At 44.4% G+C, this 27,152-nt stretch overlaps 1 protein-coding gene across 3 annotated transcripts in view; it reads left to right on the top strand.

Annotated features, from left to right (window-relative positions):
• The window catches only part of LOC138292733 (cytochrome P450 2D15-like), a 335,835-nt gene that overhangs the window by 293,845 nt on the left and 14,838 nt on the right, over window positions 1–27,152 (top strand). Inside the window, exons 7-8 of one of the 3 annotated variants that reach the window (XM_069231470.1) lie at window positions 6,433–6,620; window positions 11,498–12,573. In XM_069231470.1, the coding sequence (XP_069087571.1) occupies window positions 6,433–6,620; window positions 11,498–11,566 (257 nt within the window). In that variant the 3' untranslated portion in view covers window positions 11,567–12,573. Of the gene's footprint in view, window positions 1–6,432; window positions 6,621–11,497; window positions 12,574–27,152 lie in introns of those variants that run through there. The other 2 variants (XM_069231469.1, XM_069231468.1) reach the window with 2 other exon arrangements.

Below are 27,152 nucleotides of genomic sequence, written 5' to 3' on the forward strand. Positions count from 1 at the left end.
TCAGGTCCTGCTTGGGCTTGGAGGCCGACATCACCTCTGCCCTCTAACTGCGAAAGCTCAAGTATCTCAACCGGGACTCTTTGCGTCGTCACCGGGGGCCGTATTCTCCTGGCTGCACACTCCCACCAGTAGCCGTCGGTCTTTCCACTGTAGGGCACTCCGTGGGCCTCCTCCACAACACAGCTCGCCTCCGCTTTAAATAAAGGCCACCGCGGGCCGCCCGCACCGCCGACCGGTGGTCCAGTCTCACTGCGTCACTGCAGGCCTCTCCACATCAGCGGCCAGCAGCACAAGAGCGCCCTCGCCCGCTCGGCGTCTTCTCTGGGGCTCCTCTCTAAAAGGCCCAGCAAGGCGGGCACCGCCGTCTCCTAGGCCCCAGCAACCGGCTCATCACAGGGCCCTCGTCGTGGGGGCTTCCTCACCGCAAGGTTGTGGCCCCCTCCCACGGTGCCGCCGCGCCCCTGTGCCCAGCCAGCAGGCCGCCGGGCCCCAGGCCTGCCGCGCGGCATGAACCGCGGCCCTCTGCGGCCGCCAGCCGCTGGCACCTGCCCAAGGCACGCAGCCCCATGCGCGCAGCGGTCCCGGCCGCAGACGCCCCCAGTTCTCTCAGGGCACCCGGTGTCCCACCACACCAGGCGTCACGGCAGAGCTCCACGGGCCATCCAAATCGGAGGTCGCAAGGCGATTCCAGAGGACCGAGCGGCGGAGCTCGGACCAACGTGTCCGCTCATGCCGCAATCTTGGCCGCGCCTGTGACATCTATTTTAGACATGACCACAACAACAATTCATTATAGATTCAATATATATTAAAAATGACTTTTTGCTGCCTAAGTGATTCTTATAATTTGGGGGCCTGGAATTGTCCGAATTGTCACACTTGTAGGAGTGTGGTGGTTAGTAGTTGTATTGTTACCATCACTGGCAGCATGGCAGGTGCAATGTGTGGTGCAAGCTGCAGTGTCCTTCCGAGGAGAGCCCTGGCACATTATTTTTACACAAATTAGGCACTGAATTTGATATAAAACCCTCCTTTGTCTCCTTTAACCTCGCCTTCTGTTAGTAAATGTGGGGGTTCCTGTAATTATGGGCACTTATGACTTGGCTTGTGTATGATTTTCCAACAATGCCCCTCGACTGTAAACACTGATATTTTGTCTTTCCTAGTTCCTGCTTTTGTACATTGTGGCCGAAGCACATCAGGTGGCACTTTTACTCGAATATTGCTCTTTCACCATGCACTTAACTTGCCAATAAATATTTTTCATTGTTGGGGTGTCATTTTACTATTTTTCATGTCTGCCGCTGTGAGATAATTCAGAAGCTTGCATAATATCATGAGGAGTTGCTGTGTGTGCGAGGCTGGCATTTTTGTGCCTGTGCTACATTCTTCTCCATTTGAATTACTGTTGATCGTGGACATCTGCCTCACTGAGATATTGTAAAACCTGTGACTCTTAGAAGAAAGACTCATTTAAAATATAGATTTCTTTTATGTATTTTTTTAAAATAAATGTTGTTCTGCCATTACATTTTAAGTTGCTAAAAGCATGTCCATGAGCGGGCTTCACACATCTGCTCCACGGGGCAGCAGTCTTCATTCTATCCTCTCATGAGTCCTCCTGAGGCCTAGGTTTTCCTGTATGATTTGCTGCTGAATTGCCCGCTCAAGGAGAATTTAGGGGCATATTTATACTTCTTTTGAACCAAATTCGTGTCATTTTTTTTCACACAAATTTGGTGCAAAACTAACTCTATATTAATACTTTGGCGCTAGACCCGTCTAGCGTCAAAGTTATAGAGTTAAAGTCATTTTTTGGACATGGAAACCTACCTTGCGTCAATGAGATGCAAGGTAGGTGCTCCTGTGCAAAAGATGTCTCTATGAACTTAGCGCCATATTTCCCCCCCCCATGCTAAAATCACACACGGGGAGGAGGAGGGCTCAAATAATGGAGCAAAGCTTGCTTTGCACCATTATTTAACTGCTGGGTCAGGGCAGGCGTGAGGGGACCTGTGGGCCTGTTTCCATGGTGGAACACCAGGGAATAAGCCAACAGGTGCCCTCCACAGGTCCCAGGGACACCCACACCAGAGGGACAGCGGAGGATGGGGTACCCCATCCCAGGTAAGTACAGGTAAGTAATTTATTTGTCTTTAAAGTGCCATTGGGGCCCTCAAATGGGTCCTCCTACATGGCACTGGGTGCAATGGCCATGCCCAGGGGATTCTGGCCCCCTGTGCTGGCCATTGGGGTGGTTCTAAGATAGGAGGAAAACCATGGAATAAGCCCACAGGTGCCCTCTCCATGCCCCAGGGACACCCCCACCCACACCAGAGGGACAGCGGAGGATAGGGGACCCCATCCCAGGTAAGTATAGGTAAATACAGGTAAGTATTTCATTATTTATTTTTTAAGTCCCATTGGGGGCCTTGAAATGCCCTCCCCCACATGGCAGTGGGTGCAATGGCCATGCCCAGGGGAACCTGGTCCCCGGTGCTGGCCATTGGGTTGGTGGGCATGACTCCTATTTTTTTCTAAGACATCAGTTATGTGGTATGGATGGTTTTGCGTCACAAAAATGATGCTAGGCTGGTTTGAGTCATTTTCTCTTACTCTAACCTGCCTAACGTCATTTTTTGGTGCAAAACCCCCTTCTCCAATACCGCCACCCCACCCGGCTAACGTAATTTTTTTGTACGCTAGCCTACCCTTTGCGCTCGCTTGGACCATTACATAAATATGGTGCTTGGCTGGCGCTCAAGAATGGTGCAAGCCGGTGCAAAACTTTTTTGGCTTTAGTGCAGTTTGCACCAAAAAGTATAAACATGCCCCTTAGATTTTGTTATTGTGCATCTCAGTTCGTTTTTGCTCCGAGCTTCAATCCCACTATATGGATATAACCACTTCATATTCATATTCACAATTTATTAGTGGTCATTTAGCAGCACATTATGTGGCAGCATTGTGTAGTGATAATGTTTCTTACAGAAGGTCTAAACGTCCCTACATTCTCACCAATTAATAGATTTCTTTGAATGTTGTCAAAGTATTAAACATCTGTAGACCTTGCTCACACAAAACATGTCCTTAAATATTACTCACCTAATAAATATTCCTAATGGCTGCTAAAATAAAATAAATACAGAGACCATGACCAAATATACTAGCCCTTTTTCAATCAGTTAGATCAAGGCAACATAATCAGTGTCCCCAAACTCTGCTAGTTTAATAAACTTCTGTAAGCCATGCTTATCTCTAAACGACCCTTAATCCTTTCCACATTCCAAAGGACTGAAAACCCTGCTCACATATGAAATGGTATAAATTCTATCCAAATGGTAAAGTCTGCTAAACCCTGACTGCATTATAAATGCCCCTAAACCCCTAGTTCACGCCAAGTGCCTTAGCCTGACCTCATTTTGAATCTCTAGAGCATGCCAAGATCATAAATGTCCCTTAACCTGCCCACATATTAAACATCCTCAAACGGCGGCCGCATAATAAATGTCTCTAAATCCTCCCCATATAAGGAATGCACTTTAACCCTGCCCACATTATAAATACCGCTAAATAACAAATGTCCCTGATCGCTGCCCCCATGTTAAAAGTCCCTAAACCCTATCAATGAATGAATTGTCTAAATATCCTGTCCACAAACTATAAGCCACTATCTTTGTCTACACACAAAATATTCCTAAACCCAGCCCGCATTCAAAATATTGCACAATCAAGTCCGCGTACTAAGGGCTTAATTACAATTGCCCCGGTGGAACAGGTGGAATTTAACGCCCCCAATAAAATCCAACATTCTTAGGTTTAAAATTTGTCAGGTTTCCATCCTTAAGAAATAATTTGCAGATTTCGGTGCCTGTCTCTGTAAATACTAGCCCTTTTTCAATCTATTAAATTCCAGCTGGTTGGACCTGCTGAAATTTAACAGGGGGTTTCCATTTTCAGCTGCCATAAACATTGGACTACTCATAATTGCAATCCATGTGCAAACAGAGGTTGCCGCAGGAATCACAATTTACGAGGGCTTATTGCGTCAAGCCTAAATTGACCCTAAACACAGCCCAAACACAAAGGTCATCCTTATCAGTGGGCGGTGGGGGAGTTATAGTTATTGCATCTGTTAAAATCCAATAGCTCTGCGATAAGAATTTATGAGGTGCCCAGCACAAGTTTAACCCATTAAAATAGAGTTTGTTATTCTTATTTAGATGCTTTCCGCACCAGAATCTGGGGGCCATATTTATACTTTTCGACGCACAACTGCGCCAACGCAGTTGTGCGTCAAAAAATTTAACACCGGCTAACGCCATTCTGAAGCGCCATGCGGGCGCCGTATTTATACAATGACGTTAGCCGGCGTTAGCCGGCGCTGCGGAGTGGTGTGCGTCAAAAAAAATGACTTACACCAGGCAGCGCCGGCGTAGGGGAATATGGAGCTTGGGCGTCAAAAAATGGGGCAAGTCAGGCTGAGGCAAAATTTTCGCCTCAACCCGATTTAAGCCGTTTTTTTTTACTCCCAACCCGCATTGAAATGACTCCTGTCTTAGCAAAGACAGGAGTCATGCCCCCTTGCCCAATGGCCATGCCCAGGGGACTTATGTCCCCTGGGCATGGTCATTGGGCATAGTGGCATGTAGGGGGCACAAATCAGGCCCCCCTATGCCACAAAAAAGAAAATGAAAAATACTTACCTGAACTTACCTTAAGTTCCCTGGGATGGGTCCCTCCATCCTTGGGCGTCCTCCTGGGGTGGGCAAGGGTGGCAGGGGGTGTCCCTGGGGGCATGGGAGGGCACCTGTGGGCTCCTTCCGAGCCCACAGGTCCCTTAACGCCTGCCCTGAGCAGGCGTTAAAAAACGACGCAAAATCGGCTGGACGTCATTTTTTTTGACCCGCCCACTCCCGGGAGTCATTTTTGCCCGGGAGTATAAATACGATGCACATGGCTCTGAGTCATTTTTTAGTAGGGAACGCCTACCTTGCATATCATTAACGCAAGGAAGGTGTCCACACTAAAAAAGGACGCAAACTCCATGAACTTTGACGCGTCTAACGCCAGAGTATAAATATGGAGTTCGTTTTGCGTCGGATTTGCGTAATAAAAAACAACGCAAATCCGGTGCAAACAGAGTATAAATATGCCCCTGTATGTCCTATCATCTACTGCCTATTTCTTCAGTAGATTTCGGCTGGCAGGGTTGACCTGCCAAATCTTTCCTGGGAAAAATGCACTTATTTCTGTAAAACTAGTCTTTTCGATCCATCTAACTCCTGACGGTCCCTGCTTTCACCCTCTGTGGCTTTTCCCGTCTGTTTCTGCCTCCTAATCTCTCCTTCCTGTGTTCCTGCTCTGGGTATATGTCTAATGCAGAAAAAAAACTTCTGTTTCCCAAAATGAGTGCCTACCGGCTACCACCGTCTCTAATTAAAAACTGCCTACCAACTGGCTGTAAAACCTGCCCACATAATAAATGTCCTTAAACTGTGCCCAAATAATGTATGTCTCTAAAGGCTTTCAAAAAATACATGTCCATAAAGCCTGGCTGCACACTAAAAGTGCTAAAGCTGTCCAATGTAATAAGCAGAGAATCCTCCCATAAAAATAAATTGCCATTAACACAAAAGACACAGCACATATCCCTACACAGGTTCTAAATGTCTCTAAAACCTACGTACATAGTAAATGTAATTAAAACCTACCAACGTCTTCCAGTATAATTCCTCCTGCCACATTCCTTTTGCACATTATGAAAGGCATCTGAACGACCTAGTGATACACTTTTAAAAGGGGATGTTGCTTGACTTATACTGCCGCACCATGTTAGCCAACAAAATAAAAAGATGAATATATGGATTCTAGGTCTCACACCACTTCAGACTAAAAGGAAACTCTAGTCAAGTGGTGCTGTCATGCTTTGAGGAAATGTAGTGTTCCCTCCTCTGCCATGTAAAAGTCTACCTTTTCCTACATTTCTTGAGCCATTCCAGAAAGTTGCTGTATCTTCTAATTTAGGAAATGTAAACAGATATGAATATAATAAAAGAGAATGTTTATAATACATATTTCAATGTGATTTGGACTTCCATCAGCTAATGATGAGAACATTTGTACTTTGAATGAGTAATGCGGTGAGTCCTCTCTCAGGACAGGATGGAGGAAACTATCACATGAAGTACCATAATTGGCACAGGTAGAATGTCCAGCTATAGTTGATGAAGCTGAGATTCATCTTTGACTCAGTCCAGATTAATCGTAAGAATAGTGATCATATTGCTCATGGTGGCTCCACATAAGAGAGTGGCTAAACATTTCCTTATAACAGCAAATACATATTTCACCTGATAATGGCTACAATTACGTTATTCAGTACAGATGATATTCATATGTTCTTGCTAAAGTCTCATTTATTGTGTGCAGATCAAGTGCACCAGGAAATTGATCAAGTGATTGGACAGAATAGGCGTCCTGTTATGGAGGATCAAGCAAGTATGCCCTTCACCAATGCTGTGATCCATGAAACTCAACGCTATGGAGATATCCTTCCAGTAGCTTTACCTCATATGGCATACAGAGACACCTGGATCCAAGGTTTTTTCATCCCTAAGGTACTAATCCATTACTTATTTTGTAAAGTAGTTTTATACTTCCAGATGATAAACCAGTGCAGAAAGGGATTTTGCAGGATACAATTTCTTTACAGATAAACCACTAAATAGAAGTGCTGTTACAAATGATGGATGGCTTTAGTGTTTACTTTCAGCCTGCAGAGGAAGCATCTTTTGTCAGTCTGGCGGTAAATGTTCCACTGGATTTTACATCCGAGGCCACATTACCAGCTACTTTTTTACCCACCTTGGCTCGCGTTTGCATGATGGGAGCAGTGAGTAAACAGATCTTTTGTGGATGGTCTTACGGTCTCTTACTGTGATCTGCCTATATCTGTCCCCGGTACATCATTGCCATGAACCACCATCACGCTTAACTTCATACTGCACAACATGGTCCTCATTCAAGCCTTGTCCATGTGTGCTGCCTTTAAGTTGTAAGTTGTTGCTTCAACTCCACCCCCAAAGCCTCGTATGTCAAGTCAAGGTACCTACTAGAAACGTACCTCTAAATTGGGGCACATTTTAAATATCCCTAATGCCCTGGGATAGATTCCCTTTACTCCAGGAGCACTGCTTTTGTAAATACAAAAAAACTATAAGAAGAAAGGTATATGAAATGGTGTTCTTTGGTTATTTGACCATTGATAAGACAAACCAATGAAAAGTAACTGTAAAATGTTTGAATGGGCATTTGATAAGTTGTGCAATATAAGTGAAAGAAACTCACAATTCTTTTTTTTTTTTTTTGTAAGGCACCTTATGCCTATTGGTTTGTATTACAGATAATTTTGCACTGCACACATTTCTTTTATATTTTTTGTGAAATAACTTTAACATGATCATAAACTCGAAAATAATAATGAGCATATAGTAAATATTTTCAGGTGTATTGGAATTGTTTTACTTATTTTGTGCAATTGGCTAATTAAAGCTGCGCGCCTACGTACACATGCCTTGCTATAAAACGCAAACCTCCCTTTATTTAAAAAACAAAAAATATATATTGTTGGAAAAGTGTTGCTTTTGCCAATAACTGGTTCAAGTTTCGGTAAGGACCGTTTAGACACAGGCAAATTACTGTAATCGGGGAAAGAAAGGACGTTCTTTGACCTGCATTCTTTGAAGTGCCTCGAGCAGATGTAGGGAAAAGTGGACCTTTACGTTAGTTCTCTGTAGGAGATGTGATCCAGCCCTCATTATTTCGCGGACAGCTGCAGACAACAACATCATAAGAGAAGAGCAGTCGTGAACACAGGGATAGAACTCCTCTCAGCGCGAGGGCCGGTGACATCACAGGGCAAGGAACTCAAAGGGCAAGAGACTTGTTTAAAGCCCACATGGAACTGCAGCCCAGTTAATAAAATGTTGGCCGTCATCGGAATGTGTTTGCCAGTTGTTGCAGAAAACATTTTTTTGAAAGAGATCAGTGTCTTTAATGTCTAAATGCTCAATGCTGCCTTATGTGGGACGGCTGAGGGTAGGGAAGGACGGAGCGAAAGTTTGGCACATGCACGTTCCCACCGTCGGCTCTTCAGTACTCAGTTACAGTTAGATTAACCAGGCTTTCCGCCAGTTCAGATGTTCGCCAACACAGTTTGAAAGTTGGTCACAAGACACCAAGAAAAATATTTTAAAGTAGACAGTTCTTTATAGTGATGGTGCAGCAGCCACACGTACCAGTGCTATTCATGCCAGAAGGAAGGCCTGCTGAGGTGCTGATGTTTTCAGTTATAGGCAGGGTGGGAAATGAGTGGGAATCTAATTCCTTTTCTACCCATGTGGTGTCCTAACTGCTAACTTTTCGAGGTGTAATGTAGTACGCTTTAAGGGCCATATTTATACTTTTTGACGCAAAGCTGGGCCGGCGCAGCTTTGCGCCAAAAATTTTACCGCCGGCTAACGTCACTTCGATGCGCCGTGCGGGCGTCAAATTTATACTTTGACGCACGGCGGCGCAACCAACAGGTGGGAGTCATTATTTCGTGATGCACACAGCGGCGTCAAGTCGTAAAGGAAACCAACGTTAACGAGACGCAAATGACTGTGGGTCGATTTACGACAGCGCAACCCGGAAAGCGCCGTTTTTTTTGACACAATAGCGTCAAATTCACCCGCGAACACTGCCCTTTCAGCAGAGGAGAGCCAAAATGGATCCCAGATGCCACTACAGACCCCAGGAAGATGACAGCAGACCAGGAACCAGCCAGGATGATACATACAGGAACCAGGACATTTATAGAAAAAAAAGAAAGTGTCGCTTCAGTGCAGAGGAGCAGGAAATCCTGGTTAAAGAGGTGACGGAACACCAGCACCAACTGTTCATCACCTCTAAGTTGCCAATCAGCAGGAGAGAGGCCATATGGCAACAAATTGTGGACAAGATCAACAGTGTGGCTGAAGAACGCAGGACAGTCACCGAGTGTAAGAAACGCTGGCATGACTGCAAACGTAGGACAAAGGAAAAAATGGCCAGGAACAGGAAGGCAGCACTGCAGACTGGAGGGGGGAGTCCAGCACACCAGGAGGCCCTGGACCACATTGAGGAGATGGTCGCAGCTGTCATCCCTGAGGAGATCGTCACAGGGATTCAAGGACAGGACAGCGCAGACTACCACAAGACAACGCACATGCAGGGTAAGTCACATGGGGAATTAAAATGCAATAATGATAACTGCAACCGGGGTGGGGAATACCTACTACACAATGCATGTAAGTCAGCATATATATGAAGTGGCATGGGTAAAGGTGCACGGCAGGGGGGCATGGCCAGCACAGACAGAAGCTGGGGCACGACATAACACAGCACCAACAACAGTCCCATCGGGCCATCCTGTCATGACAACAATGGAGCTAAGGGAAAGCAGCGACAGGTGGGCAGGCCACTACGTCAAACTTACAACCAAGCACTCGTCAGTCAAAATGTATCCTACATCAACTAGGTCCCTATCAGTAATCCAGTAGCCAAAACAACAACTGCAATGTAACTGCGACAACAGTTGACACTAACACCTCTGATCTCTGTGCAGCTATAGTAGCAAATGGCAGGAACCTCCCCATGGAACATACCTACCTAAATTAGGGGGTGAGGATGACATCTGCAACTATTTCTAGAAATAAGACAAAGGCACCAGTACACTCAAATGCCAATGCCCATAGTTGACACATACATCAGCCAAAGTAAACAGCAATAGAAGCCACACAGCACTAAGGACACACACATGCTGCATATGTCAGGGTCCCTCACGTGCCTGGCTAACAAGGCTACATCACTAATGTCATACTGCTCAGACAACAACATTGAGGAGGGGACACATGCAACTGGTCACTGAAACACACCTGCACAGTCTGAGAACCAAATAGGATATTGATACGATAAACAGGGCAATCCAATTAAACACACATTACCCAACATCATCTAGAAACATCAACAATGTTTACATCCATATCACATCCTAACATTGCCATGCATAGGATATGCCACATAACAATTACATTTAGGTCAATGTGAATAAAAACTTTTTGGGGCAGGTCCTGAGAGGCAAGTGTGCTGCCAGGGCAATCACAACACCCACAGCCAGTGAAAGTGTAGTGTGGTAAGTTTTAGGTATCCTTTGCACATTAGCTTCAGGCTTTAGGCCTTTGTGCACTTTGTCCTGAATGTATTTTCTTCATTTGCTGACAGCTTAGAGCCTCTGTGCACTTTGCACTAAATGCTCTTTTATTAGGCTTCGTACTGTTATTTTTCAAATAGCCAGTTCTACGGTGTTGTTTTTTATTCATTTCACACTGTTTTGCCTACTGGAGTTCTCCATAACATATTCACTCTGTGCTTCAGTCAAGGATACAGTCTGGTACATTGCCGATAGACGTGGTAGGAGTTTAGATTTGGCATTCCTGCGTAGGGACATTTTGTGATCACGATGACATGTTAGTTATAAAATCACTTCCTTGTCCCAATACACGCAAGAGGGAGTTTCCCAACAGAGAATCACAACTAGACGCTGCCTGCCTTGTTGCAGATGCTGAACCAGATCACAGGCCTTTGATCAGGTATGAGGGCCGATGTCTCCCCAGTGATTCGGAAAGGCAAGCTAGAAGCTTAACATGCTGTGCTCTAAATAGAACAAGCAGAGGGAGAGTAGAAACTGTTAGGCACCATGATAGCTTTGTTCTAATGTTTTACTCTCCTGGTGACTATTTCAATTCTACCATGTTGTATTGTTTGGGTTATTGCGGCTCACGCCTTATTATCTTAAATTCAGTTGTTTTATGAAATCATCATATAAAACTTATACTGTCTTTGTCATTTGTATATGAGATCATACTGGAAATGAGAGAGTTGGTTTGGATCTGAGTGACCACGACTTCCCTCAGAAGTCCCAAAGATGTCATGCGCTCGGCTGCCTAATCATTTCTTTCCTGTGGGAGACATGAGGCACTGCTAGTTAGCCAGAGCAAAAAAAAAAGAATTAGGGTGACAGAGTTCTTTACAAGTGGGTCAGACTCAGTCCCCCACACCGTTAGCTATCCTGCTGCCTAGAAATCCAGTAGTCTCATTTAGGATAATGAGAGCCCACGCGACAAAATGTCTCTCCATAAGAATAGATATACACAGAGGGACGAGTAGGACAAAAAGATGGCTATTCCCTAATTGGTACAAAGCAACACCTAGAGGCGATTAGGCAGACAAGTCTGATAACTCTATATCATACATGTGACACGCAGGTGGGCCATAGGCCTATAACAATGCCCATATGAAGGACAGCAGATACCAATACCAAACCAGAGCACAAAGTAAAGTCATCAAAAGGCTTGCATGTTACGGCAAAATTGTCACAACACAGACACACTAATTGTACCCTGTTTCATTGCAGAGGAACATGGATCTCTTGCCGATATGCCTGTCCCTGATTTCCCTGATGACATGGATGACGAGCCCATAAACATTCTCCAGGAGACCATCCAAAAGGTCCTTGAAACCCTCCAGACCCCACCTTCAGTCACAAGGAGGAGCACAGAACAAGCAGCCATCACAGAAGAACCACCCACCACCCCAATTGTAAGACCTGCCAGCTCCAACACAGCTGAGGACTCTGACGACACTGGCACCAGCTTTGAAAGAACTGTAGTTGGTGTACAGCGGGAGCTGGCCAAGGAGGTGCGGGTGCGGATGCAAAACATGGCAGCCAGCCTTGAGGGGGTGCATTCGTGCATGACGTCATTTGCAGATCAGGCAGCAGCTATGCAAGCCCTAACATCTCTCTTGCAGGAACTTGCGAAAACACAGAAGGAAATCAGCACAGCTGTAATCCAGTTGACCCAACACCTACAACTGCAATCCAGTCAACGCGTGCACGAATGCAACATTGAACCCCTCAGGGCCGACCTGGCTGCCTACCATGGTGATGTGGCTGCTATTCTCAAAAACCAGCAGGCCCTCGTTGCAGCAGTACTGCCCTTAAGAACTTCACAGGGAGCAGCCCCAGGGATTTCTGCCTCCACATCTTCTAACACTGAGGTGTGTGTTGCCCCTTCACAACCAACAACAACAAGGACAAACCAGGCAACACACACATCAGAAGAAGAAGACATGGAACAGATCACATTTTCACAGAAGAGTACCCGGAAGCACTAGTCCCTGCACCATGGCCTACTTTGACCAAGGTCCTACGTTTTGTCAAATGCCAGTCTCACTACAACTACACTCAATGACTGTTCTGCTATCCACTGTATGACTTGTCACCATTGCCAGTGAATGTCTCTCTCCTACTATTTGCAAAATCCTGTCCCTCTGCACTGTCTGTGACATCACCCCAGCATGTCAGGAGCATCATCCACACCCCTTCTGTAGGATCACCATGTAAGAATGCACCATAACGGACTCAGCAAACATGGACAATGGACATTTTGCACTACAGCACCTATCAATAAATAGCACTTGCACACCTAATATGTCTCTGTGTTATTTGACACATCAACTGTGCAGTAGCTAACTCTAAAGTGCCTGTGTGGCAACCATGTAGCTTGTCAATACAACTGTCCTGACATCATGTAGTCTGATACATCTGTGCAGTGGCCAGGATTGCATCATAGCCTTACCATCCTGAGGAGAATAACTGATGAAGGGACAAACCACACACAAGCATGCTGTGTTGGACAGAATAATGCTCCATCTATAGCAATTCAAGTCAACTAATGGTTGCTGAGAAATGTAGGCACCATGCAATACTAAAACATGAAATTATGCAGCAAAATCTAAGCAAACAAAAAAAAATGACTGCATCAATCACCCTTTCTGAGTATACTTCCATGAAGGAAAGTCATGCTGAATTATTACACACATGATCTAGGTCAGCAATGAAGGCAACAAGACAAGAGAGTTAACAACACCTCATCTACAAAGATCTCCCCGAACATCACACTGCAGTCCGACCTATTAAATTACCCACAATAACAAGTCCGGAAGCACACTTTGTGATGTAGAATACCTACTCATCAACACAAATCCTTGGTGATCGATGTAAACTACCAATGGTGGGTCTCCCAAATGGTGGATACTTACCAAGTTAGCACACGGGTAGCTGGCATGTTAAACCTCCATTTTCTGTGGTGGGTAGCATAGGACACTAATGTCATAGAAAAACATTCACCTACACTGATGTCAAGGCCATGATAAAGTAGAACTTAACCCATCATGCAAAGGTTTAACTATATGTTTATTCCTATTTTTTCACACTAAAGGCAACTAAGGGAAAAGTCATACCTGCACTAATCTAACCTGACTACTACTAACCCACAACTGTCCCTAACTAACCTAAGCTAAACTTACCTACACATATAACGAAACGATCTAAACATCAACCCCCCACCCACCATTATGAGACAGGACACATGCAGGACAACACATACTAACCTACACACATACTATACTATCCAAAACAATCATATATTTTTTTGGTGATTATTTTATATATATATATATATATTTTTCTTTTTCTTTTATTAACAAACATGAATCCCAACATTGACCCCCACCCACCCAAAAAAGAAAAATAGAAAGAATAAGGACACCCCACCCTCCTCCCTAACACTAACTAAGCTAACAACCTACACTAACCTAACACTAATCCCCAAAACCCAACTATCAGTACAAAATAGGAAAGAGGAGAGAGGGGAGGGGTAAAAGTAAAACATGGCAAAAGTCCTAGAGGTTGGCCCTGATGGACCGAACCCTTTTCTTAATATATGCCACATCCTGGCTTAGCTTGTCCACCTTTGAAAAAACTTTGTCCAATTTACGGCTTAATGCCAGGAATGCGGCTGGGTCTACAGGAGGGGCTGCTGCAGTCTGTGTGCTGGCGGAGGTGGACGGTGTGGCAGTAGTTGTATGCCCACTGGACTGTCCTGGGTGTTGAAAATGGCTGGGTCCAGGTCTTGCTGACGAGTCAGGGTCAACTGTCCCTGCCGTTGCTGGGGCCACTTGGGGAGACCTGGTGGATGTGGTGGTGGTGGCTGTTGTGGGCAATGTAGGGCCACCCTGTGGTGAGGCCCACCATGCCCCGGAGGCCCGATCTGCTTGGTATTTGCGGCCCATCCTCCTGTACCCCGACTGCACCTGCAGGATGTGCCGGTATCGCATGGCACGCCTTTCAAACTGGTGTCTCTCTGCGGCACTCATGTTTGCAGCTGTGAAGAGATATGGCAACTATTTACCATAGGAAATGCATTGGGTGGAATTGCACAATGGTTCATTTGCACATTACTTGTACTGTATTTGTTACAGCAACTGTCACAACATAGTTCATTGAAATTCTCAGAGGAAGTACATGTGAAGCCTGCATACAAAAGGCCATCTCACACCTAGCATATCCATGCCTCTACATGATGGGTGACATCAGCCTAAAGTTCTCATCCAAATAATGGGTAATGCAGCTGACATTATGGCTGAACCTCTTCCGCATACTGACTTCACTACATATGTCACTCTGTGTGATAACTATCACAACCCTCACTCAATGCCATTTTTAAATTGTTGTTTGCAAATATTGAACCCATGTGCAATAACTGAATGTGTACACTAGGTTCTAAACTAAGATGCAAAAGGTCACAAGTATGTGTAACATACTGGTTGCTATAGTCCTAGGTACCCTATTCCCAAACACATGGCAGTCTTTGAGGGTGGGGTGGGAAGAACAACCAACAATCCCAGATTCAATGCACACCCAGGAGTGTATAGAAAGGTCAACAAGTATTTGCCTCCACACACAACACCAAGGAAGGGCTAGCAACATTTTGGAGTCAGCCAAACATTGTCCTATCCAAGGTCCACACATGTCAAAATGCACTGACTCAGGCCAACATCACATACTACCAGTGAGGCATATTTTACCACACACACAGAGGAGGAAGAACACCCATGATCATGAGTCGAATGAACACCTAGGCCATTGCACTCTAGTCCCACACACTTCTAGTTCAACTTGTGGAAGTACATGGCCCGGAAGATCCAACCTACAGTGTACTCAGTCCATCCTCAACTAGGAAGCTGCATATTTAATAGAAGCCTTTTGCAGAAGCTATCTGGGAGAATGTCAGTCTGATATGCAGACTCAGTCCAAGCCAAGTCCCAGAGCAACTCTTACATTAACCAGTGTATTACACATGACTCATCCCACTCCCCATAGCGGGCCGACTGGAATGACCTACAGCCCCTAAATCTGAGAGATGGCTAAGCATTGGTCTACAGAAACTGAAGTGATATTTGAAATCCCACTAATGCAACAATACCAATGAACGTGCAGCGAATCAAACCTTGAATTCTGTTGAACACACAGTAGTCCATCATGCATCACTAGCAAACAATAAAAATAGCACTCAGGCCACACTCACTGTAGGTGTCGGGGTCCTCAAAATGAGCCACCTCTCCCACGGTGTACGGTGCTGGTGCTGGTCCACCTGTAAAGCATGGAAGGAAGAATATACTCAGACTCCGTGCACTGACAAACAATTGCAGTTACAATGACACTGTGTGAATATGACATGCGTAATGATACACTTTCACACATGCTCATACTGTATGGAAGAATTCTTAATCAACATTTACATTTGATGAGTCTCCTGCTACAGTTACACACCCTACTACACACATGCAGTGGCCAGGACAGTCATGTGGTGTCAAAGATACACCTCCATTAGTATGCCCCAACAATATCGGGTTGCATTCATCTCATCATGTGCATCCCAGAGAGACATCCAAAAGCTGGTTACTTGAGGACTGCATGACCCCTCAAACTCATACAGGCTATGTGGTCATTTTCAACACACACCAACCAGACACACATGTGACATATGTGTGGACAACATAGGTAACTTCATGTGACCTGAAGGCACCACTCATTTATAGCATCATCATGGTTTTACAAATTTCTGTCTAGCTATGGCGTCTACATATGTAGGTATGATGTTTCAACATCCATTTTTCAGTGGCAATTATGACCTGTAGAGTTCAAATAGAGGCATTAACGTGTCGCTTGTCTGACACAAAGGCAACACTACATTATATACAGCTACAGGCATCCGGTATGTGTTGAAAACATGAGCCATCTGACTGCTAGCATTGGTCTTCCTACACATTGTGCAACAATTACCCAGTAGGTTTCCCTAGCATTACACACACTCAGCTACTTATCTAGCAGATTGGCCAACAATCATCACATGTCCCCACACAGCTTTCAATTATTCACATGTAATTGATTTGTACTCACCAACATGTCCACCAATCCTGATTCCCAGGTGGTCCAGCAGGTCCTGCTCCCTGGATATCAGATCTGCCCAGCTGTGCTTGAGTTGATGCTCATTCCTCATGCTACCGTAGACCCGGACCAAGTGATGGCGCACCTTCCCCCACCAGACTTTACGTGCCTCCGTGTGATACCCCTGTATCACACGGCCCCCAGCCTCCAGCATGAGTGGGAGGAAAGGGCAAACAAGCCAAATGAATCCCCCCAATTCCTCCTCACCCATCCTGGCAAGCCGTGGCCTACCTGACATTTTTACTATTGGAAAGGTGAAAAAATTTGACAAAAAAGTAAAAGGGGGAAATGGGGAAAGGTAGAGTAGTTAAGGAAAAAGAAAACTTATGAAAAATAGCCCAACTAACCCCAAATTTAAACTACCCAGAACAGACTCCCACAGACAAAACAAAGAAACACTGGATTTGACAAAAGTATACAAAACAGACAAAGACAATATTAGACAACAGGACTATGATCACAAAAGCACAATATACAAGGTACACAGGACACAAAAGCAGTAAAACACAGGACAACACTTTTCACACAGCCACACAGTCTAGAATAATCTGAGACTGCAAAGTGAAAGTGAAAGTAAACTCACAGTACAGATTATGTAAACAGGATATCCTATTACATCACTTCCTGCATAAAAAGGCCGCCGTTTTTATTTTTCCGTTATGCGTCATATTTTCATGCATACAGATTGTGCGTCATATTTTTTGACGCATAACAGTGCACATAATGCAGAGTCAAAACTAATTTCTTCATTGTTCCCTTACATTTGTGTGAGGCTGAATTTACAGTTCTAGAGTAGAAATGTAATTTGCTGGCAAATATGAGAACCAAATATGAAAATTATATTTGACTCTGCATTCTGTGCACTCCTGTACGTCAAAAAATTATGACGCCCATGCTGTATGCGTGGAAATATGACGCATCATAGAAAATATGGTGGACATGTAATGCAGCTTATTCATTTATTATTTTTAATATAATATTTTTTGACTCTGCCTTCTGTGCACTCCTGTACATCAAAAAATGATGACGCCCATGCTGTATGCGTGGAAATATGACGCATCATAGAAAATATGGTGGACATGTAATGCAGCTTATTTATTTATTATTTTTAATAGGAAAAGTTTTGACTCTGCATTCTGTGAACTCCTGTACGTCAAAAAATTATGACGCCCATGCTGTATGCGTGAAATATGACGTTTTTTGACAAAAATGTCTTCATTTCTTCAAGTTGTGACAGGAACTTTGTCATGACCAAACGGTGCTATGTGATACACATTTGTGGTTAGCTATGACACATGTCCCTTATTGGATGTATAGAAGACATTCACACTGTAATATTTATGATTGCTCAAAATGGTTATTAACCATATTTGTACACATATTTTGGGTAATTGCTGATGGCTATTTAGAAATGATGAATGGGATACCAGGATGTATTCCTTCTCAAAAATGTGTCCACATTTGTCACGGTAATGCATTTATCTATAGTCCAAACAGGTAGTGCAATAGTCACTTACACTTTTTATGGGGCTAACCATGTCCTAATAATGATTTTGTGTATCTTATATGTGTTTTACTTTTGACATGTAGGCCACACATGCGCCTTATTCATGTGTTTACTTCACATGTACATAATTATTGTATATTTGGGGGGCGGTAGAGGTGGACTTAGGCCCCCAGCACCCTAGGGTTTGCCCTTCCAGATTTGCAAATTTATCCATGGCTTTCATTTATTCTGTTATGCTAAACCTGCAGCCACAGGCTCATGGAAGGCCATAGGGTATGAATCACTGTTAGCCATTCAATTATCCCATTAGCCCATTTGACGTTTGCCCTATTGATTATTTGGAGCAATCTGACATACCATTTTGCACTGAAAATTTTTGCTAAATCTCGGCGTTCCTCATGTGCTGATGACAAATAGGTTGTTGATGTATGTGGCCCTTTATGCATTATCTGGTTTAGTGGCATGTTACATTCTTCCTGCTAGGTTCCAACTGGGACACTACTGTGATCGGCTGCTTGCAAATATTTGGTTGATTGGATGACATATGTTTATATGTGTGGGCGAATGTAGATCCACTATCAACTGTCTGGGTGTATGTTGTCACTGTTACTTCAAGGTCTCCTCATAAGTTAGTGCCAGCTAATCTTGTTCCAATTGGGTATTGTTTGTAGCATTGAGAGAAGCCATTGAGGACATGGTCACGTACACATGGATGGTACCACCCTGTCACTGAACACGTGTAATGAGACTTTCAAATGAGCTACATTTTTGTGCTGAGTGAGAGAATGTCTCAGGTGTCTGGATCAGGCATGTGTCATTTCCACATTTGTACTCCTGTTGGCCTCTGTGGATGGTAATGTATCATGAAACATCATAGACTCTGTGCAGACATTTGTGGTGTATATTTTTTGTGTGATGAGTGTTATGTCATTATTGCTCAATGAGACAACATTCTTCTTCAGCAATTTCAAACTAAAGGTGGGCAGAAATGAATAGGCCAAAGCATGATGTGGTGTTTGTTATCTGTGTTTATTTACAATTGTGCAATAAGTGGTGATATAAGAAATTATGAAAAGAAATTATTTACAATCTGTTGGCGCCTACGTACTCCAGCAGCCGTGTTTGGTTGTTCCCCCTCCTCTTGCAGGCCAGCATCCTCCTCTTCGTCGTCTTCAGGCATGTCGGGGTCTGGTTCAAGGAGGGGAATGTTCCTTTTTACACAAATATTGTGCAATATGGCACAAGTGAGTATGATCCTACAGACCATCTCTGGGGAATATAGTAGGCTACTGCCAGTGATGTCAATGCAGCGGAACCTTGACTTTAGGATCCCAAAGGTCCGCTCAACAATGCTGCGTGTCCTCTTATGGGCGTCGTTGTATGCCCGCTCTGCAGCAGTAGTCGGGTTCCCAAATGGTGTCATTAGCCAAGGCTGGATGCCATACCCCTGATCAGCTGAAAGAGAAACACAGAATGGGATCAATTAGATGTAGGAGGCACTCTTGTACAGACCTTTGATGGCAGTAGTTGTCTTGTGTTGTCTGTGACTCTTTTGTGTACTAATGTGACAAGCTATACTTGTAGGAGAAAACTTTTGCATTGAGTTTTTTCCTTGGCTGAGCAAGTGTTTGTTAGCTAACCGTTTGTCAGCAGTATGTATTTGGATTTTCAGAACAGTGTGCCCTCCCTAGCATTGTGACTTGTGATACACGTGTCCGTGTGTCTTCACTGGGGGTGAGATGATAGTTCCATGCAGAGTTAAAACATGAAAGTGTAGTTAACACGTTCATATGAAAGTACCCTGGACATCCCATACCTTAAGACTTATGCAATGTATTAATGTACAGGTTATTGTGACACTTACAATTTGCAAGGTGACATTTAGGCAACCACACTCATTTATGTCTTCACATTAAGCTGTGGAGTAAATTCCAATGTGTGACAGGTTCAATGGTGACTTCAGAAACATGGCTAGTGATGTGGGGACCTCAGTGTGTTCCTGGCTAGGTGTTGCTATTGTGGTGTATGTGTTGTTTGTCCTAGAGGGTTGCTGTGCAGTGTGTATATAAGTTGGATTTTTGTACTTACCAACAAGTAGTCCATTGCCTTACGGTCCATCCTGGAAGTGTTGGTTGATGGTAGAGTGACGGAAGATGAATGTGTCATGTACACTCCCAGGATATTTAGCCACGATGTTGCTGATCAATCCTTGGTGATCGATTATGGCCTGCACGTTGATTGAATGTGTGTGCTTCCTGTTGCAGTAGAGGTGTTCTGTTGCAGCAGGTGGCACAAGGCGTACATGTGTGCAGTCGATTGCACCAAGGACGTGTGGGAAGCCACTGATGGCGTAGAACCCCTGTTTAGTTTCCTGCTGCTTCTGCAGTGTGTTAGGGAAGAAGATGTGGCGGGGTGTCAGGCGAATGATGGCATCCAGTACTTTTGGCAGGAATGCATAGAATGATGGTTGTGATATTCCACCAACCAGGGCACCAGTTGTCTGAAACGGGCCACTTGCCAGCAGGTGAAGTACGGCAAGCAGCTTTGTTTCTGTTGGTATGGTGTGGGGTGTCACCAAAGTGGGGGCCAACTGCTGTTCAATATTTCTCAGCAGCTGCTGAATGGCCAGCCAGTTCAACCGGTACCTCTGTATGATGTTGTGTTCCCTGAGGCCATGCAGGGTTGTTCTTGGGTGGAATATCCTCTCCTGCCTTCTGCGCTGCCTTTGGGGTCCCTGCTGTTGTTGTTGTAACTGCTGTTGTTGCTGAAGGGCTCTGCGTCTACGTGCGCGCTGAATAAAAATCACCTCCATGTCTCCCTGTTGCTGCTCTGCTGTTTGTTCTGTGTGTTCTGATTAAATGCAGGTGTGTTTGCCCCATTTTAACGCCTGCCCTGACCCAGGCGTTAAATTTTGACGCACATCGGGCTTTGCGTCATTTTTTTGCTCCGCCTCCCGGCCGAGAGTCATTTTTGCCCGGAAGCATAAATACGGCGCACGGGTGTGTGCGTCGTTTTTTGGATGGGAACGCATACCCTGCATATCATTAAAGCAGGACGGGTTGCCGCATCCAGAAAATGACGCACATTGCGGATTTTTGTCGTCCGCAGGGCTCAGGCGTCAGGGTTTAAATATGGGGCAACGTTTGCGCTGATTGTGCGTCAAAATTTTTGACGCACATTCGGCGCAAACGGAGTATAAATATGCCCCTAAATGCGTGCAGCCGTGCGAATATTAATTAAAAGGAGTTATCTTCAAAATTAAGCAGGCAAACATTAGTTTCAAAGGGGTTTGGCTGAAAGAGAACAATTATTTATTTTAAAAAAAAGTTGTCTGAGAAAGCCATGAAACAGATGTCTGAAAGCACGCTTTAACCCCTTCGCTGCCAGGCCTTTCCCCCTCCTGTGCCGAGCCTTTTTTTGGCTACTTGGGGCTGTTCCCGCTTAGGCCCTCATAACGTTTTGTTCACATAAGCTACCCACGCCAAATTTGTGTCCTTTTTTTCCAACATCCTAGGGATTTTTGAGGTACCCAGACTTTGTGGGTTACCCTGAAGGAGACCAAGAAATTAGCCAAAATACAGTGAAAAATTTGTTTTTTTCAAAAAAATGGGAAAAAAGGGCTGCAGAAGGCAGCTCGTGTTTTTTTCCCTGAAAATGGCATCAACAAAAGGTTTGCGATGGTAAGATCACCATCTTCCCAGATTTCAGGAACAGGCAGACTTGAATTAGAAAACCTCCAGTTTTCAATATAATTTTGACATTTTCCTGGGACATACCCCATTGTTCCTATTTTTGGTGCTTTCAACCTCCTTCCAGTTAGTGACCAAAATGGGTGAGAAACCAATGCTGGATCCCAGAAAGCTGCACCTTGCAATGGGTTTTTATTCTATACCGGGTATACAGCAATTAATTTGCTGGAATATAAAAAGTGAAAAATAGGTATCAAGAAAACCTTTGTATTTCCAAAATGGCCACAAGATAAGGTGTTGAGAAGCAGTGGTTATTTGCACATCTCTGAATTTCGGGGTGCCCATACTAGCATGTGAATTACAGGGCATTTCTCAAATAGAAGTCTTTTTTACACACTGTCTTACATTTGGAAGGACAAAATGTAGAGAAAGACAAGGGGCAATAACACTTGTTTTGCTATTCTGTGTTCCCCCACGTCTCCCGATAAAAATGGTACCTCACTTGCGTAGATAGGCCTAGCACGCGCGACAGGAAATGCCCCAAAACACAACGTGGACACATCACATTTTTCCACAGAAAACAGAGGTATTTTTTTCAAACTGCCTACCTGTGGATTTTGGCCTCTAGCTCAGCCTGCACCTAGGGAAACCTAGCAAACCTGCGCAGTTTTGAAAACTAGACACCAAGGGGAATCCCGGATGGGGTGACTTGTGGGGCTCTGACCAGGTTCTCTTAACCAGAATCCTTTGCAAACCTCAAAATTTGGCCAGAAAAACACGTTTTCCTCTCATTTCGGCCACAGAAAGTTCTGGAATCTGAGAGGAACCACAAATTTCCTTCCACCCAGCGTTCCCCCAAGTCTCCCGATAAAAATGGTACCTCACTTGTGGGGGTAGGCCTTGCGCCCGCGACAGGAAAAGCCCCAAAACACAACGTGGACACATCACATTTTCACAAAGAAAACAGAGCTGTTTTTTGCAAAGTGCCTAGCTGTGGATTTTAGCCTCTAGCTCAGCCGGCACCTAGGGAAACCTAGCAAACCTGCACCTAGGGGAATCCAGGATGGGGTGGCTTGTGGGGCTCTGACCAGGTTTTGTTACCCAGAATCCTTTGCAAACCTCAAAATTTTGCCAAAAAAACACCTTTTCCTCTCCTTTTGGTGACAGAAAGTTCTGGAATCTGAGAGGAGCCACAAATTTCCTTTTACCCTGCATTCCCCCAAGTCTCCCGATAAAAATGGTACCTCACTTGTGGGGGTAGGCATAGCGCCCGCAAAGGAAATGCGCCAAAACACAACGTGGACACATCGCATTTTTCCACAGAAAACAGAGGTGTTTTTTCCAACGTGCCTACCTGTGGATTTTGGCCTCTAGCTCAGCCGGCACCTGAGGGAAACCTAGCAAACCAGCGCATTTTTGAAAACTAGACACCTAGGGGAATCCAGGATGTGGTGACTTGTGGGGCTCTGACCAGGTTCTGTTACCCAGAATCCTTTGCAAACCTCAAAATGTGGCCAAAAAAACACTTTTTCCTCTCATTTCGGTGACAGAAAGTTCTGGAATCTGAGAGGAGCCACAAATTTCCTTCCACCCAGCGTTCCTCCAAGTCTCCCGATAAAAATGGTACCTCACTTGTGTGGGTAGGCCTAGCGCCCGCGAAAGGGAATGCCCCTAAACACAACATGGACACATCACATTTTTCCACAGAAAACTGAGGTGTTTTTTATAAACTGCCTACCTGTGGTTTTTGCATCTAGCTCAGCCGGCACCTGGGGAAACCTAGCAAACCAGCACATTTTTAAAAACTAGACACCTAGGGGAATCCAAGATGGGGTGACTTGTGGGGCTCTGACCAGGTTCTGTTACCCAGAATCCTTTGCAAACCTCAAAATTTGGCTCAAAAAACTCTCTTTCCTCTCATTTCGGTGATAGAAAGTTCTGGAATCTGAGAGGAGCCACAAATTTTCTTCCACCCAGCGTTCCCCCAAGTCTCCCGATACAAATGGTACCTCACTTGTGGGGGTGGGCCAGGTGCCTGCAATAGAAAAAGGTAGAGGTTGAGGGGATAGAACAGCAAGTTGATACGCACATATTTTTCTTTTATACATCTTTTAGGCTGACTCTGCTTTCGGGACCCATGCAAGTGAGGGAACATTTTACTTAGGGGACTGAGGGGAACACTTGGTGGTAGGAAATTTGTGCTGCAGCGGTGATCCTACAAAGAAAAGTTAGGAAAATATGATTTTTTGATGCAAATTTTGAGGTTTGCCGAGGAGTCTGAGTAAGAAAAGTTTGGGGGATCCAGTCAAGCCACACCTCCTTGGACTCCTTGGGATGTCTATTTTTAGAACTAACTGGGTTTGGTAGGTTTCCCTAGATGAAGGCCGCACCTGGGACCAAAACCATAGATGACCCCCCCCAAACACAGGTAGTTTTGCAATAGATCATTTTGGTGTGTCCACATACTTATGTGATGTTCCAAACACTAAAATTGTGAAAAGAAATGCACTTAGGTTATGTTAAAAAGACCCCTCACCCACCAACTAAGTTGGTGGCATGCTTCATCATCGGGATACCACCGAGGCACATACCGTGTCACAGGTGTGCTGCGACGCCTGATTACAGCGGAGCAGGTTTTGTCATTTTTACCACACATACTGGTTGAATTTGGCACGAGGGTGAGTGATGGTTCAGTGGATCAAATTTTGTTAACAAGAGATTTCACAAAAATGAAATGCACTGTTAATAACTGAAAGGCCAAAAAACTGAACCTACGACTCACAGCTCGTGAGCTGTAAAGCCACGGCAAGGCACCAACCGCTTCACAGTCCATTCACACACCTTTCATATATGACATGCACAAGACCATTCACGCTGCCAGCCACGGGCCCAGCACATTACAACACTTGCATTGACAGACAGCTCCACTCAAGGGCCCATCACTTACATACGCCGACATGCCTTATACAGCAATAACACCAGCAGATGGGAGTGTGTGGACTGGTGTTTGGCTGGCAGTGTGTTGCAGTAGCCAACAGCAAGTCAATATGTACACCGTCAGCCAAGCGCCACTCCACACACAATGGCATCACTTTTTATTTTTTTTTAAACAAAGAAACCACTAACTAATTAGAAATAATTACAGAACAACAAACACAAAAGCTCTAACTAAGTACATGACAGAAATGCCAACCATGAAACTGAACACATGAAAATACAAAACAGGCAGTTTACACTCATGTTTGTTCTCAGTAATTCTTCTGGGGTGGTAATTCTTAAAACAACCACCCACACACAGCCCAGGCTTTGAAGGACAATCTGGGCAGTACATTTGAGTCTCCCCCTAGATACCTCTTCGAAAACACACTCTACATTTCATAGCTGGAAGTCTTTTTTGGGTGTGGGAGGAATGTGCTCAGCAAAGTGGCGATCTTTCAATCTAGCCACATCCTCCACCACTGCTTCTCTAGGAACTTCGGCCTGTTCCCCCACAATAAGGCTCTCTTTCACTGACTCCTGAAATTTCACAAATGTCATCTTTGACTCTGGAGACCTATCCTTAAACACAATAAAAGCATTAAAAGTTGCTCAGTGGAAGAGGTGAATTGCTAACTTCTTATACCAAACGTTAAACTTACAAATAGCAGTGTAAGGTTTCAACCTTTGATCAAATCAATCTACACCTCCCATGTGCTTATTATAATCTAAAATACACACAGGTTTGCGCACTTCACCAACCTGGCCCCAAACAGTCACCGGGGAAGTACTCTCATCATGGATGGTACTTAGCATGTAGACATCCCCCCTGTCTGAAAATTTCAAAGCTAGCAGCTCATCATTCCTCAAGGCAGTGCACTGTCCCCTCTGAAGTTTTTTACAGACAAGCTCCCTTGGATAGCCTTTCCGGTTACAACGAATTGTGCCGCAAGCAACAGTGTCCACTCTAAACAATTCCTAGAAAAACTGCACTCCAGTGTAGATGTTATCTACATATAAATGGTGACCTTTGCTGAACAGTCGTCTACCAAGTTGCCACACAATTTTCTCAGTAACTCCAAAAGTGGGAGGACAATCAGGGGGCTAAATACTGGAATCCCTACCAGTGTAGACACGGAAATTATACACATATCCTGTACTACTTTCAGACAGCATATACAATTTAATTCCATATCGTGTCGTCTTGCTAGGAATGTACTGCCTAAAAACCAAATGACCCTTGAAGAGGACCAAAGACTCGTCCACATCTATTTCTTTGCCTAGAACATAGACCTCTGAAAACCGATCTACAAAATGATCAAGGACAGGCCTAATCTTAAAAAGACAGTCAGAATCAGGGTGATCTTGTGGCAAGGCTAATGCATTGTCAATAAAATGCAGCATCCTAAGAAGAAGCAAATACTGATTACGACTCATGGTTGCAGGAAATATAGCTGTTGCCATCAAGGGACTAGTAGACCAATAAGAAGCCAGTGACGGCTTCCTTATCAACCCCATCAAAAGAGTCAAACCTAAAAAACTTTTCATCTCCTCCAAATTTGTGGGAATTCAGTGGGTAGCTGTAGAGTGTGGCCTAAGTCTAGCAGCGTCGTCCCTCAAATACTGCTCCGCATACAAATTAGTCTGCTCAACAATCTCTTCCAAAAACACATCATCCACAAATAACTCAAAGAAATTGACAGGCAAAAAGTTTTCTGTATTGACTCTACACCCAAGGAGACCAGTAAAAGCAGGCAACTCTGGCTGCACCATGTTTGGGGCAACCCAGAGTTCAGGTCTTCTAACAGGAAACCTTTCAGCCCCAGGTTGCTGCACTAATGCCTCCTCTAAAACAGGCACTTCATCTGCACTGAGTGTGTCTTCCTCTCCGACAGAAACTTCACTGCCAGAATCTCTCACTTTCTCCTCTGCGTCAGATGCAGAGTCCGTCTCATAATCATGATCAGACAATGACTCAAAAAGCATACCAACTACCTGCTGAGCAGTCATCCTGCGGCTAGCCATGATCTTTCCTATGAAAATGAACTGGACAAATGCACCACCAACAACCAGCACTGTGTAAGATAAGTAATAAAGTGTAGCTTTAGTAGTAAGAGTTATAAACTCAAAAACTATATCGCTCACTTGTCTGAAAAAGCTTGAATCACCAGCAACTACTCTGCACAGACACAGCAATCACCAATGATATCCCACTAAAAAGAAAGAAAGAAAAGCAAATTAGAAATAAGACAACACAAATATCATTGTGCACAGATCTAAGAACAATTTCACACAAACCTGCATTTAGTACACCACCTACAAACATGTCATTCATGCATGGCAACAATACTCCTTTGGAGTACATTGTTTTTATTTATCTAAAACATGCAACTATGCAAACCACAGGTCAACCACCACCAAAACCGCAGAAGACACAGCAAAGAAAGCAAAAGCTTTGAACTAGAACAAAAAGGAGGAAACAAAATTATCACAAATGCAAATACTTTGTCAGTTGACAAACATCCCACCATCAAGCATTTAGAAA

Source organism: Pleurodeles waltl, chromosome 4_2, assembly GCF_031143425.1.
Source record: "Pleurodeles waltl isolate 20211129_DDA chromosome 4_2, aPleWal1.hap1.20221129, whole genome shotgun sequence".
In the NCBI taxonomy this organism is placed as follows: domain Eukaryota; kingdom Metazoa; phylum Chordata; class Amphibia; order Caudata; family Salamandridae; genus Pleurodeles; species Pleurodeles waltl.